Source organism: Octopus sinensis, linkage group LG7 (genome assembly GCF_006345805.1).
Source record: "Octopus sinensis linkage group LG7, ASM634580v1, whole genome shotgun sequence".
Taxonomy (NCBI): Eukaryota; Metazoa; Mollusca; class Cephalopoda; order Octopoda; family Octopodidae; genus Octopus; species Octopus sinensis.
Genome location: NC_043003.1, coordinates 78,238,021 through 78,254,763, shown reverse-complemented (window position 1 = coordinate 78,254,763; position 16,743 = coordinate 78,238,021). Strand labels below are relative to the sequence as shown.

The window sequence follows — 16,743 nt, the reverse complement described above, 5'->3', positions numbered from 1 at the left end:
ATTTCCAAAGGTCTCGGTCGCTGGTCATTTCCTCAGTGAGGCCTAAAGTTCGAAGGTCGTGCTTCACCACCTCGTCCCAGGTTTTCCTGGGTCTACCTCTTCCACGGGTTCCCTCAACTGCTAAGGATTGGCACTTTCTCACACACCTATCTTCATCCATTCTCGCCACATGACCATACCAGCGCAATCGTCTCTCTTGCACACCACAACTGATGCCTCTTAGGTACAACATTTCTCTCAAGGTGCTAACGCTCTGTCGAGTATGTACACTGACATTACACATCCATCGGAGCATACTGGCTTCATTCCTCACGAGCTTACGCATGTCCTCGATGAAACTACAGGAGCAGTTGAAAGCGCTAATATGAAGTAATGATATGTGATATGTAAATAAATATATATTTTTACAACCATCCAGCATTCTGAACATCTTTTTTCTTTCATATGTATTAAATCTGTACATCACCCCCAATACTTCTAAGATATATATGTATATATATATATATATATATTTGTGTTTGTGTATATATAATACACACATACAGACACTCCCATCTATATATGTATGTATTCTTTTTAACTATAAATATGTGTAAACATATTAAGTGCTTTAAAAAATATCCAGTGTACTGAAATATATACCTTAACACTCTTGTAGTTTAACCAATTTATTGAGGTACCAATAAAAAAGGGCGAAAAATACATTTGACCCTACTAAAAAGTGAGTCCTGATACTTAATGAGAACCCATAATAAGGAGCTAATAAAATAGTTATTAGATTATAAATAAAATGCATTCATGTCTAATTAATCAGGAGCAGTGATTAAGTCAACCAATCACTGCATTTGATGAAGTCAGCTGTTTTTGTTAACAATGTTTTGAATTAAACAACAGATTACAGTGAAGGCAGGATTTACATTTACAAATGGTTTGTTTTATCTGTATCTGATATATTGTGATGTTGAAAAGGTGTGTGAAACTATCTAACAGTGCTAAATTTTTGTAAGCTATTTGACATCATCTTTTAATTAATTTATTTTTCAAAGACTAATTATAATATACTCTGGCATAGTTATTATTTTATTCTTTAATATGTCTATTTAGTATTTTCTGTTACATCTTGCAACAGCCATTAGCAGATTTCTATAACTCAAATATTGTCTCCATATTAATCCCAGTTAGAAGGTTTTTTTGTTACTAGTTGACACTAAATGAAAGGTTTTTAATTTTATTCCTCATATTTATGTTTCAGTATGTATGTGTGTGTTTTTATTTATGTATGTAAAAAATATATTTTGCTTTAGATGTCAATTTTCTGTTACATATCTAAGAAAAAGTAATCAACAAGATATTATTTCTTCTTGACCAACTGAAAGTTTCTACTGATATGGACAATTTTTATAACTTAAATTTATGTAATAAAATGATAAGACACTGAGTAATAAGAACTGCAAAGATGACTGGCATATTGAGAAAATATATGTAGCTGAGTTTTGATATTTATTTAACTCAAAACCTTCCAAATATAATTTCATGTCATACCTAATCAACTGTAGTCAACATTTAGATGAGTTATAAAAAATGGCTAAAAGTAGAAATTCTTCAGGTTTATCTTGAAAATTATTCTGGATAACTTACAATATTTCCCCATTCATCATCATCTTTTAATATCTGTTTTTCCATGATGGCATGTATTGGACAGCTTGATAGGAGCTGGCAAGCTAGAAGACTGCACCAGGCTTCACTCTCTGTTTTAGCATGGTTTTTACAGCTGGATGCCCTTCCTTTTTTTTTTTTTGAGATTTTTCTTTAATCCCCAACTGAATTCTAAATGAACAGACTTATGATTAAAGGCATCCCAGCTATGGCCAATCCATCTCTAATGAAGCAGTGCATGTATTACCGAACGTGTCCCTTTTTGACATGGTAGGGGATGATTGGAGTGAGATTTGAGTGTTATTTCTTGCAGGCTGGTAAACTAAGTAGGATGTGTTTCGAGAGATTTAGCTGCTGTTTCTAGCAGATTAAGTAGTCAGGTAGAACACACTTGCAAGGAACCCCAGATGAAAAATTATTTTTTTAATCTTTTACTTGTTTCAGTCATTAGACTGCACCCATACTGGGGCACTGCATTGGAAAAATGAAAGTAAACAATGCATCGACTGGAATCAAACCCAAACTATCCACTTGGCAAGCGAGCATTCTACCACTGAACCATCAAAGCTTCACTTTTGCCACTTTTTCTCAATTAATCGTTATAGAGAATTTTACAATAATTTATTTAGTCTTAAAGTCGTCATTTAAATATGTTAATGTTACAGGAACCAAGACAAACATGGAAAAGGTGTCTTCACTTGATTTACCTGAATATGAGAACCAAGACAAAGGAACAGAAAAGAATTTTGATATAGAAACTGAAAATAACGACAGTTCATTTCATGAAAATCTATTAAACCTGTTGCAGGAAACCAATAACTTATTGTTTTACCCCAACTTTGATGGCATAGGCAATATCAGTAATTGCACATCACAGCAAAATAATGATTCAAAGGATTTAAAATTGTTAAGTTTGCTTGGTCAAAAAGACCTACCAGAAATAAACAGCAAAAATATTGTTACTGATGTCAAAATGGAGGATCAAATGGAAATTAAATCTGAATTAAATGATGTTGTTATAAAACCCAGTTGTGGAAATCTATTGGCTATAAATGAAGGTGGAAATTCTTTCCATGTATCATCTTTTGAGGACTTTATTCCATCTATTGAATCTGAACTAAATAATTGCGATCAATCCGGAAACTGTTCTCCTTCAAGCTCCTGTCCACTTCAGATATCAAACTATAAAATAAACTCTCCAGATTCTCCACTTCCAGAAGACAATCACTCTTGCACTGATGGTAAGAATTACTTTTATATATTGACTAGCAATATAGCCCAGCGTTGCTCAGGCTTGTTTTCTTTTCGACCTTTTAGAATTGGAATTTTTGAAAAGTAAAAATTTTGCATTATGTTACTTGTTATTCTCTTTAAGTGAATATTTTTCTGGTTGAAATTCACCAAAAATTGGCGACACAGCAGTCAAAAAATCGTAAAAAATAGGGATTTTCATAGAAAAAAAGCACCTTTTTGATGTAAATAATTTTTGGTGTTAACATGGTCCGATTTGAATTTTTTACAGAAGGAAGAGCAAGCCTTCTTCTATCATACTCTCAATTTTGGTCAACTTGCGCAACAGGGTCTCGGAAGAGATAGTGTTAGTTGAGGGCTGCCAAACCTGCCATACACAGACAACTTCAGCTTTATATATATATATATATATATATATATATAATATATATATATATTGATTATTTTAAATAAGTCAGAAAGCCATGACCCTAGTGAAAAGATTTTGTTACATTACTGGTTCTCTATTTTGTTACTTGTGACATGCAAACTCAGGACTTCCCTGCCAGGCATAGCTGCACCAACAGAGGTGCTGCCTCCTATGGATAGAAAGGGATCACAGGAGCATGAAGAAAATGTGAGCTGTGCAAGTCTAGAGCCAACACCTTACCTTAGTTCCCAGTAGACCACCAGTGCCTGACCTGTCGCAGAGCATTCTGAGCATGCATCAGACTGATCGACCACAGCCAGACACACTGTGATCCTTCTTCTCTGATGTGATGTCTTTGGTCATTATTGACAATGATATATGAACATTATTATTAATTTTGAGACATAAAGAATAAAGGAATTTTACTTTAGCTGGGTTTGAAGTAAAGCATTAGAAAAAGATAAAAGAAAAAGTAATAATTTCTTTCCGTGGTTTTACCATTGCAGTTAACTCACCCCTATTAACCTCTTTGGTACCAACCTACTTTAAATCTTAGGTCACTCTGGTTTTATGTTATAAACTGCCTATTTTAAAGTGAACTAAATTAAAACAGTCCACCAAAATTTCATGTAAATCTATGTTCAATTTATCAGCTTAATAATGACAGTTATTTTACTAAATTCTTCATTGCTTTCAAAATTAATTGAAATAAAGGCCGTATATTTTGATGAAAATAAGGAGCTAAAATGATTAAAGTAATGATGGAGCCTCTACATCAGTGATTCCCAACCATTTTTCTCCCTTTGATTCCTACAAGACCACTCCCAGCCATTCAATGTTTTAAAAAATCTTGTTTTTATAATTAAGTATTATTAGGAATTCTTATCTGTCTCCTGTCCTATCTTTTCTCTTATCAAAGAATATTCTTCCAGTGTTTGCCACCTTACCTTGTCTGGCCTAATGGCCCACCCTATTTGTTTTCGTTTAATTTGGTTTGTTGTATGGCCTGTTTTGTTACCAGCTTTGACCCTCCACAAATCCCAGATTTAATTTTGGTTTGAGGGAGCAACTGTTTCTCGAAGACACATATTGTCATGAATTGCTCGAAATGTGTAGATAAAACAGCCGACAACTGATGAAGGGTCGTTCTTTATGTTACTTTTCTTGTTTTCCATTTGTTTCTCTCGCTCTTTGCATACCCTAGGTTGCCTTCATATTTCATGTTTTCGTATTTTGTAATCCATATTGTTTATGTTTTGTGACATCCTGTACCCATATATATATATATATATATATATATATATATGTAAGTATGTACATATATGTATGTATATATGCATATATATATTTTTTTTATTTATATTATTTTATATATATATATATATAGAGAGAGAGAGAGAGAGTGAGAACAAAGTGTACGTACACCGCTATATATATATATATATATATAATATATATATATAAAATGGGACAAGAATGCAAAACATCTGGACAACTAAGTGATACAAAAAAGGACAATAAAACATCCAGATAGACTATACAAAAAAGAAAAAATAAGGACGGGTCATTCAAAACTTTCTATCCTCGGTCAAGAACCAGATCATCCTCGCAATTTCAGCTGATTAATCTTGAGATTGCTCCAATCTGGCCAGCCCCATAGGAAAAACTAAGCTAAGAGCAATAAATTCCTTGGAAGAAAGCATCGAATGTATACAAAAACAAGGACGGTAAAACAAACAATGTTACACGTAACATTGTCTGTTACGTGTAACATTGTCTGTTACACGTAACATTGTCTGTTACATGTAACAATGTTTAGCAGTATTTCGTCTAACTTCATGTTCTGAGTTCAAATTCCACTAAGATTGACTTTCTTTTCATCCTTTCCGGGTCACTAAATTAAGTACCAGTGAAACACTGGGGTTGATGTAATCGACTAGTCCCCTCCCCACAAATCTGAGGCCTTGTGCCTCCAGTAGAAAGGATTATTATTATTATCAGTAGTAGTAGTAGTAGTAGTAATGGGTAGCAGAAATTGTAGTGATTGATAAAATGTCTTATGGATGATAGATTTCCCTTTAAATTCTAAATGCAGAACATGACTTGGATTAATAAAATACTTACCATAAAGTACTAGGGGTTGATCAAGTGAGCTTTCTCTCCAAATTTGCAACCTCATGCAAATGTGAGAAACGCTTATTAATGCTTTTTATTAACCTTGAAAGATGAAAGGTAAAGTTGACTTCAGCAGTATTTGAACTCAGAACTCAGTTGGAGCAAATACTGCCAGGCATTCTATCCAACACTTTGACTCAGCCACTTTACTGGCAGATTGGTAGAACTGTTAGAGTGTTATGTGAGATGCCTTGCAAAGATGGTGAAAATCTGAGTGCTGAACTGCGCCTTGCGAAGATGGTAAAAATTTGAGTGCTGAACTGTGCCTTGCGAAGATGGTAAAAATCTGAGTGCTGAACTGCAGACATTAAAATCCTTTTAACAATGAAAATATGTGCTAAATTGATATAGAAAAAGGACTCTTTCTAACTGGCCACTTCTAATCATCTCCCAAAAAAGGATAAAACATTGATAAATTTTAGAGATGAGGATCAGTTTGATCTACAGACAAGTTGTATTAGATTTAAACACAAGCCTCTCTCCTTTATCAGTTTAACTTCCATGAAGAATCACAGATAAACTAGTCAATAGAGAGAAAGACAGTTCATATCCTAGTATTGTAGCATAAACCCCAATGAAAATATATTTAACTCATGCATGGTCCTGTTTACTAAACTTTAAATTGATTGGGTGAAATATGAAATCTGATGGCTTTGGTGATGTTCTGCATAAAGGACAACAGTCATCAATCGGAGTGTGTGGAAATTTCAAATGCCACGAAGAATAACACATTTGGCTTTGCTCTTAATCTGAGAGTGAGGAAAAGGGATAAGTGATACCATTAAAAGCAGTAGGAGCATTTATAATTAACAAGCATTTCATTAGCTTAGAGCTAATGCCTCCAAAAGACAGGGGTCAGGATATAGTTATGGGGTGGTGCATTGGCAGACTTGTTAGAGCATTGAACAAAATATCTTGCAGATATTGTTTCAACTCCCTACACTTCTAAGTTCAAATCCCATCAAAATCAACATGTTTTTCATCCCTCTGAGGTTAATAAAATAAATCATTAGTCCAGTTTGGCAGGTTGGTAAAAAATTATGGGATCATTAGACAAAATACCTCAAAGTGTTTGTCCCTGCTTGTTATGTTCTGAGTTCACACGCAACAACACTCATACCAAGTTGTATTGGCCCTGCTTTTTCCTTGAATAACATCAGTTAAGTAGAGGGAAGAGCCTGTTTGATGGGCAACTGCTGATCTTCCATATAAAAATCTTGTCTAGATTGTACCTTGGACAAACTTTCCAAGTTCAGCTATTGCATGGTCAACCCTGATCAGTGGAGGCTTTAGAGGGCCTGTTTCATCCACTTGTACCACCATCGGCATCGTTCAAATATTGTTTTCTACCAGTAAGTTGATTGCTGTACCTTGATCATTTTTGTGCTACTCTTTTGCACTAACTGTATTTTTCTTGGTTTTCCTCTTCCTTTCTTCCCGTTAGTTTTTCCATCTATTAAGAGTCTATGTAAAACCATTTATTTTTTCCTAATTAAATGTTCAAAATATTTTACATTTCTCCCTTTGGTAGTGTCTAATAATTTCTTTTCTTTTTTTCTTTTATTTAGTTTTGTCATTTCTGACACTCCATATCAAAACAAACTTTATATAATTGTATCTTTAAAATTTTTTTCTTATATTTAATACTGCCAAGTTTATTATTCAATCTTCTCTTTAATTCATTCCACAGATAACTGTATTGTGGTTGGTCCATGAAACCTCCAAAATATTGGAACAAAGATGATATTCAAAACTGGATGAGCTATATAGCTAAAGTGTATGATATCACTTTAGAATCTAAGAATTTTGAAGATATTACCTCTGGAAAGCAGTTAAAAAAGATGACATCCAAAGAATTTCAACAAAGAGATTTTATTTATGGAGACTGGATACACAACATGTTGAAGAAAATGTTTGATCAAGTGACTTCTCTAAATTCAGGCACATCAAAAGATACTCTAAGTCCTTTCACATCCAAGAATGAAGACAAATTTAATAGCTTTTTTTCTAATTTATTCAATGAAAATTTGTGTACAAGTAAGTTCTATTTCAATATTCTACTTAAAACAATTTTGACTGAAATGATAATTTCAGGTGAATTACATTATAGTATACACTGTAGTTAGTTTAAAGAGTACCAGAATAGATTTGTCTTTGATTCCTTGTTTGTTGATGGAATAAGTACCAGAAACACACTAGACTTGCACAAAGTCCAGATCAGTCCTGATTGAGCAGATAAGTGATCACAGACATCTCAATCATGCTCATTTTTAGTACTACTTTATTCTCTCTGCCTTGGTAGTTACATCAGTTCTCAATGTACTGAAGAAAGAGTGAGGGAATCACGACCAAAGTTGATGGAAAGAGAGTTGAAAAAGATCCCTATCAGAATATGCTGTGATGAAGAAATTGCACAGGAAATTTCTGATACCAGAAATAAGAAAAGTTGAAGTTATTCAGGAGAGTTTCATTCGAAACATGACTGAAAGTTTTTATTGATGCTCTGAGAAAAATCATTGTTTTCACTGAAGTTCTCAAGGGTAAGAGGCCACTGAAGTGTAATATAGGCAAACAAGTTTCTGGTTGTTGTTATTTAGTCCAAGGTCAACCCTGACTGAGCAAACCTATGATCAAAGGCATTCCAACCATTTTTGATCTATGTAATTTGTCATATCTAATGTCAAGACACACTGAAAATTTTAGAAAAAACAAATAAGTAAACAAGTGGAAATTGAACTGGTAAGTGTGTTAAGTAATAAGGCACTAAAAGAGAATGGCTCTCCCCAGACAATAAAACATGCTTCAACACACGAATTCACATAAAGAATTTTGCAAACCAAATGCAAAAACAAAATAATGTGTCATTGTTTTTCTTAAGATAGTAGTATGATTTGAGGATGATTTAGCTGCTATTTTCCACTAGTTAAGAAAACTGCCGAGAAAATCCCTTATTGGCTCTGCATGTCAGAAACTATACTGAGGGTCGGGAAAATACTGAGAAGCAAAAGTTGGGACTGTATTCTAAATCTTCATTAAAATAGCTGACAAGTTTTAGAAAAGTTATGTAGATAGATGTAAGGCAGCCCTATTGAGTAAACAGGATACCAATCTTGACTATCTCCTCTTTTATACATGAGTGACTACATCATCATCATCATCATTGTCCAATATTTCCTTTTTTAAAATAGTAGGATGTTATGTGAGGGAATTTGGTTGCTATTTCTAGCAGATCAACTAACCTTATAGTTGCTCCCATATTGGCTCAGAAAAAAATGTGGAAATTGACAGTTGTTTTTTTTTGTTTTTTTTTTTGTTTTAGTTCCAGGTCTTCCCTGATCAACAGACCTATGATTAAATATCTTCTAGTCATGACCTTACCAGGTTTTTATGTACAGGGAACCTAGAGAAACAGAAAGGCTCTTTCATTGGCTTGAAAAACAAATCTCTATCATTTGGTTCAGTAACCACAAGCCTCTCACACTTGGCTCAGAAAAGAATAGAGACTCTTGGTGCTTTAACTGACTCGAGAAACATAGAAGCTCTCTCATGGACTCAGGAAACTGATAGTGAAAGATTGTAGTAAAACCAAATTTTTTGACCATTTTAATGAGAAGCAATTCGAATATAAAGGCACCTACCTTCTCTTCATTCCGATGGAGACCCTTCGGTGGTAATGGATCCTTCGACACAGCCCCGACCCGAACACTAAAGATAGCAGCTGCTTCACCCAACCTTAGCGACGTCTTCCCACGTCTTGACACGTCGACGACCCTCGTTCGAAAGGCCGAAATCACTGCTCCCTGCGCACGCCTCACGGCTGCCCCTTCCAGTTGCCCCAACTTCCGGTCAACGCGCCCAGCTGCTGATGTCATCCCACAGCTTAACCCTCAGATTTATTTCACAAGAGAGATATTTTTTAAAACAAATATTCCTTCATCAACAAAAGATTTTAACTTTCATGTTATATTTGGGGTAACAAAAAGAATAGTCATCCCTGTAAAGCTTCAACTTGAAATTTTAGGAGTTACATAGATAAATAGTTAAAATATTTTGTCTTAGACTTAGTTTCTTCAGTCATCCCATTATTCAAGTTTATTGCATTGCTGAGATTCCCTCTCTCTCCAAATGAGTGCAGCTAAGTTTCCCAAGCCAATGAGAGTAGTTATGAAGGGAGCCTCTATTCTTTCCAGAGCCAAATGAAAGAACCTCTATATTGTCACTTGACCAGCCCATTTCCCTCAAATTACATTCAACCATCTTAGAAAAGGACGTGTTATATATAAGCCTTTAATAGCTATTTTCCATGCTGGCATGGGTTGGAGCTGACAAGACAGAAGATTGCACCAAGTTCTACCATCTGCTTTGCCATGGTTTCTACAGCTGGATGCCCTTCCTATATAGTGTGTGTGTGTGTGTGTGTGTGTAATGTTACAGTCCAGAGGAAAGACAATGTCTATGACATTTTCAAGGCTTTTGAAACTTGTGGGAAGGAGCAAGATATTCTCAAATCAGAGGCATCCAAGGTTATTTGTCTACCAACCAAATAACCCATAGTAAGATTTGAATTCAGTACTCAAAGACCTAGAACAAATACTGCAAGGCACCTGATCTGATGTTCAATCCACCACCTGAATTGCCACTTTGCTTTGAAATGACCTCTTAAGAATGAAAGGCAAAGTTGACTCCAGTAGGATTTGAACTCAGAGTCCAGAGATCTAGATAAAATACTATAAGGCATTTTATCCAATACCCTAACAATTCTTGCAACTCACCATTTGTTGAATAATCTAAACTTAAATGAATTAAAGATTTTCTAAATGAAAATGAAGGCTGTTCTAGATCTTTTATTCTTTCTTTATGTAAATCTATTAAAGGTAATTTTTCTGTTTTTTTTAAATTCTTATTTTTAGTGTCATTGTTGCCACTGTATGCCTTCATTTACGCAGCCCTTAAACATTCATTGTTTAATCCCAAAATCCTTCGATGGGAGAATGAAAAATCTGGTACATTCCAATTTATTGATCCAGAAAAGTTTGCAAAACTTTGGGGTCTCACTAAAAACAACAACAACATGAATTATGAAAAACTAAGTAGATCATTAAGGTGAGTTGATAAAGCTTGTTACAGTACAGCTACTTTCTATATATAAAAATAAGATGTTACATTAATATGCAGATTAAATTATTTCGTTTTTAAATCATCTTTTTATGTAAAAACTAGCAGTATAGCCCAGCATTGCTCAGGTTTGTTTTTTAGTTGTGCTTAAAATGGCAGACTTTGATGTTGCATTAACAAAGTTTTGACATAGTTTCAATCTTTTTTGAAAAGTAAAAATTTTGCATTATGTAGACCAAAAATTATTTACATCAAAAATGTGCTTTTTTTCAATGAAAATACCTAATTTTTACGATTTTTTTTAATTGCTGTATCACCTTTTTTCGGTGTATTTCAACCAGAAAAATGTTCACTTAAAGCACACTTTTGATATAAATAATTTTTGTTCTTAACATGGTCTGATTTGAATTTTTTCTTCTACAGAATGAAGAGCAAGCCTTCTTCTATCATACTCAACTTGCACTGCAGGGTCTCAGCGGAGATAGTGTTAGCTGAAGGCTACTAAACCTGCCACACACACAGACAACTTCAGCTTTATATATATAGATATAATTAATTGGTCTTGGATATTCCAACTTTATGGCAAAAGTATAAAAGGCAAAACTAGTTTGAAAATTTCAACTCCTCCCCAGCTATAGACATAATTGTGCTTGAGTTCACAACTACCTGGTTCTATAGTCAATTTCTCTGCAAAGTGTTTTAAAAAAAGTGTCTTTTGCTATGACTTTGAGTTGACCACACCTTGAGAGTGAAATTTTGGAGACAGAAACTTTACTTTTACTTGTTTCAGTCATTTGACTGCGGCCATGCTGGAGCACCACCTTTAGTCAAGGAAATCGACCCCAGGACTTATTCTTTGTAAGTCTAGTACTTACTCTATCGGTCTTTTTTGCCGAACTGCTAAGTTACGGGAACGTAAACACACCAGCATCGGTTGTCAAGCGATGTTGGGGGAACAAACACAGACACACAAACATATACACATATATATATATATACACACACACATACATATATATATACACACACACACATATATACGACGCACTTCTTTCAGTTTCCGTCTACCAAATCCACTCTCAAGGCTTTGGCCGGCCCAAGGCTATAGTAGAAAACACTTGCCCAAGGTGCCACACAGTGGGACTGAACCTGGAACCATGTCGTTCGTAAGCAAGCTACTTACCACACAAGCACTCCTACGCCTATACAGAAACTGTATAGACTCTTTTAATTCATATACAGACATATAAGAATTTTGATACGAGAAGATGGAATGAATAAGCTTTATTACAAACCACTAAATTTGTTTCAGTGCATCATTATGAGCTGGTAATAGCTGAACATTACATACATACATTATTGTATTAATATGATTTAAACAATAATTGTATACACGTGTATCTTCAGGTGAGTAGGGCCCAAAGCACTGCTAGATCATCTTTAGTCTCTCTTTGTTTTATACTCACACCACTGTTATTTTGAGCATTCTATCAGCAGAGAATAACACAGAAATACAAGGAGATACAATGAGAAAATATACCAAATATAAATTAATGGAAATAAAAAAATTAAAAAAAAACCCTTATTCACTACCTCCTTAATCACAGACTTATCTTGATTTTTAGGAAAATAAACATTCTAAAATAATTATGTCGTAAAATTATAAACTTGAATAATTACTTGTCTCTTGTGTCTGTTACTGTTCCACTTCAAAGGAAATCAGTGGCATATGGTCACTTTCTTAGCATGGCAGGAGACCAAAACTTGTCTGCTAGCAGACTTAATTTTGGCTGTTTATCATTACTGTCACTGGCTTTGTCACAATTGCTTTACAAGTCATTAACCCTTTTACTACTGTATTTATTTTGAGATGCTCTGTGTTTCTTTCAATTACTTTAAATATAACAAAGAATTTATTAAAACAACTTGGTTATCATTAAGCTAGTATTAGGAACATAAATTGTGACTAAGGTTTGGTGGAAGATTTTAATTCAAAACTTATGAAAACAAGACATTTGTAATCAGAGCCAGTTTCAGCCAGGTTGGTAATGAAGGGGTTAAGAGATTATTAAACCAAGAAGATTTACTTCCATGCACCCTTATGAATACATACATACATACATTTATTTAACACTATATGCAACATTCAGCAATTACCACCTGATAATAAGGCACTGAAACAATTGCATCCTTTTCATTCCATTGTATTAAAATTCTTTTGTATATACATTATGGATACTTGTAGATTTCCACACGTATATCCAGAAAAAGAAGTCATACAGTATAATATCTGGTAGCAGATACCCAAAGAGGAACTTTGGAAAGATGATTATTAAATCATATATATATTTGTGTGTGCTTGTGTGTATGTGACTGTCCATGTCTAACTAGGTTTACTGAGCTTTTAAATTTAAAACAAACATTTTTTAAACTGTAGTCTTGAAAAGTAACTTAGCGATTTGATAAAAAGAAATCAATAAAATAAGTACCAGACTTTAATAAGTACTTGATTGAAGGAAACCTTTGAAAGCAGTGTCACGATATGGTCGCAATTTACTGCTGTACAACAATAAAAAGAATACAAGATGAAAGCAAAGCAAAGCAAAGTGGTAATGTTTCCAGCCTTAGATGTCTTGCAGATCATACCTGTTTGACCCTCTTGGGATACCTGGGTCAATTGATCAACCCAAAGTAGACAAGTTGAAAGGACTTTGAGCCTGATCCATTGGCCTGATGAAACAAATGTTGTGAATGGTTGGTTTCAAAGTGTAAAAAGCCAGTCAGGGATCGTCTTTCAGTACATATTTTTGTCTTTTCACAGAAACATTTATGCTTGTTATTTTATTTATTTACATATTTATTGTTGTCTTAGGTTTTCTTATTGTGATAAATGTATTATACTGTTTGTAAGCTTTCATAATATATATATATATAGTTTTACATACTAAGTCATATGCAAATGCGAAAAGGTTGGAACACTGAAACATATTCTTTCCAACTGTTCATTAGCATTGAACAGGTATAGATGGAGACACAACTTGGTCCTTAAGGTTATCTTCAATGCTATAAAGATTCATCTCAACAACACTGAGAAAAAAACGTTGAAAGTGCCAACTAGAGATTTCGTTACCTTTATGTGCTCAGGTCAGTGGATCCGTTTCAAGAACAAGAAACTTCCTGTGAGAGATGAAAAGTGGAACGGCTATTGGGAAGTGACAGCAGATTCACCTGGGTGCCATGGATTCTTTCCCATCCCAGTTACATAAAAACTGGACATTTTGATGTGGTGTGAAAGAAGGAAAGTTGTAAATCTAGTTGAGTTAATGGTTCCTCATGAAGATGACATGGACGCCACTCAGGCTCGAAAGATTGACCGTTATGTAAACCTCCTTGAGGAATGTGAAGATGCAGGCTGGAAAGCAGAGCATTTTCCAATCGAAATCGGATGTAGAGGGTTTGTTGGACATAGTGTGAGATGACTGTTGTTATTATTAGGCCTAAAGTTATTACCACCATGACCGATATCCAAACTGCAGTGGAGAAAGCTACCCACTGGATTTGGTTAAAAAGAGACGATGAGCAATGGCTAGAGAAATAGTGAGCTTTATTTAATAACCAGTTGATCTAGCAAGCAGAGCCTCATATCAGTGACTGGGGGGAGGTGCACATTGATGCCATTGAAAGGGAGGCCCCAAAACGGTGTGCATTCTCTCCTGATGACCCCATACACTTGCTAGCTTCCGGTATGTGGAGTTCTTGACTGGTAGCACTTGCATGTGCAAGTTGTTTGCAAGACATCTAAGACACTTCATCCTTTGTCTTTTACAAGTCCCATCACTTTCAATCTCAGCAGGAAAAAAATTTTGGTCTTTTTGCCACACATACCAAAACACCATGTGTCATAAAAAGGTTTAAAAAAGAAAAGTAAATAACTGGATTGACTATAAGAGAGTGATGCATTATAACAATGATAGTCAAACTACAGCTTGTGAGTTGTATGTAGCTCTCAAAAAACTGTGTGTGGCTCTTGAGGTATTGGGTTTCAGAGCTTTTTATTCCTTGAACAGCTTCAACATTCTATGAGCTGGATTTTAAAATATTAACTGCAAAAATGGACACTAAATAAAAGTCTTCAACAAGTAAGTGAAGCTCTGTAATGATATATTTTCATATTCATAATTATAATTTTAAAAATGTCTTGAATGTAAAAACAATGTATTACAAATTGACCATCATTGAATCAATTTTTTTCTAATTTCTTTTGCAGACATTATTATCCGAAGAGAATCCTTAAACGTGTTGGAGGAAAACGTTTGATTTACCAATTCTTGGAACCATATTTCACATATCTAAAAAGGAAAGTCAATTTTAGCAGCCATTAAAATAAACAATAAAAAATAGATTTCAGTTGCTGGAAGTGGTGGAAAATTTTGTATATTTTATAATTTAGAAATTTGGTCATAAAACTTAAAATTTCGAAGAAATAACTATTTTCGTTACAAAACCACAAAATGATCAAATAAATGCATGAATAAAATTGTTTAGAATTTTAGATCAATAAATGTTAAAAATGAGTGAAAATATATCAATAAATTATTACAAATAGAAGATATGAAACTATTTCTTTCGAAAATTTTAAAAGAAAGTATGATTTTTAGCTTTTAAAGGTTATTACTGCTTTTTCAAATATATTTTAAATGTATAAATGTGTCAGAATTTATATTTATATATTGTAATTTCTTTTAATTCATTAATTTTAACATAGAGTTATTTATTAGACATACAATAAAGTTTTTAATTTATTTTTGCCTAAAGAATTTTTTTGTCATTTGTTATTTTAACTTTTGTTTTTTTTTAAATGAATATTTTTGTTTAGTATTAGCAGACATTTTCAATATACTTCCATAAAAGTTTGGGACTATTATGGTTGAGTGGTTAAAGTTTCTTTGCAATTATATGGTTCTAGTTCAATCCTATATTACCTTGAGCAAGATTTGGGTTGACCAAAATCTTGAGTGGGATTTGGTAAATGGAAACTGAGCAGCAGACTCTTTTTAAATACATAGATATATCCCACTCCCAATTCTGCCCTTTTGGCCCTGTATCATTGCTATCTGCTAGCCCCTGATCTGTGTTCCGTCTTCATGTAACAAGAAAACTTTTCACATACCCTATCCCAACAAACCAATCTACATCACTTACTTACATTTTCTCCTTCATGCACTATGCTTACCTCTCTTCAATCCTGTCCTCACAGACCCATTTCTCTGTATCATTGCTATCCAGAAGTCCCCCCCACCTCTATACACCTAAGTTTTTACCACTCATTTCTCACCAACTCTCTAATCATGCTTCTGTGGCAATATCCTGCCACTTACATTATGACCTTCGAACCTCAAGGGCACTTACCACCATCTATCTCTCTCTGCCTTTACTCAACCATCCCATTTATATTCTGATCCCTGTCCCTTGTAAGTATGCCTGGCACTTTGCCACCATCTCTATCCTGCTGTCTCCCACTCTTTCTCTCTCCTCTTGCATTTCCCTCAGATTGGGTAACCATGTATCTCCCTTTGGTAACCATGTACTTCCTTTGCAACAGTACACCTATTTTGTCCTCATTCCTGATCTCTCCAGCTGAGTAACCTTGTACCTCCTCTACAACAATATACCTGTTTTTGTCTTTCTGTTTCACTATAATCTTTCATCATCTTACACAAGATCACCTCCTCCAACAGTCCCTTCCCTCTCAAAAGATTTGTCAGTCCAGGTGTCACTTAAAAAGCATCCAGTCCACACTGTAAAGTGGTTGGTGTTTGGAAGGACATCCAACTGTAAAAACCTTGCCAAAACTGATCTCACCTATGCTTGTGCCATGTAGAAAGCACTAAGTTCACTCTGCTGAGTGATTGGTGTTAGGAAGGGTAACCAACTGTAAAAATCCTGCCAGTCATAGAAGTCTGGTGCAGGCTTCTGTCTTGGCTGGCTCCACACCAGCATGGAAGGTGGACATTAAATGATGATGATGATGACAATATATTAGGTAACTCTTGAATTGTGTTTCTCACTAACTTTGTCCCTTTCACACACAGATACATGTGTGCACATGTATCTAAAGATATAGACTGTTGCTTGCA

General features: G+C 34.5%; 1 protein-coding gene across 1 annotated transcript; it reads left to right on the top strand.

The window, feature by feature from the left end:
- Positions 1-860: 860 nt before the first annotated feature.
- On the top strand, positions 861-15,175 carry LOC115214443 (ETS-related transcription factor Elf-5-like). Its single transcript, XM_029783639.2, has 5 exons — positions 861-928; positions 2,322-2,897; positions 7,182-7,528; positions 10,402-10,594; positions 14,874-15,175. Exons 3-5 carry the CDS (start codon positions 7,204-7,206, stop codon positions 14,986-14,988), a joined length of 633 nt encoding a protein of 210 aa, XP_029639499.1. The 5' UTR covers positions 861-928; positions 2,322-2,897; positions 7,182-7,203; the 3' UTR covers positions 14,989-15,175.
- Positions 15,176-16,743: the final 1,568 nt, after the last annotated feature.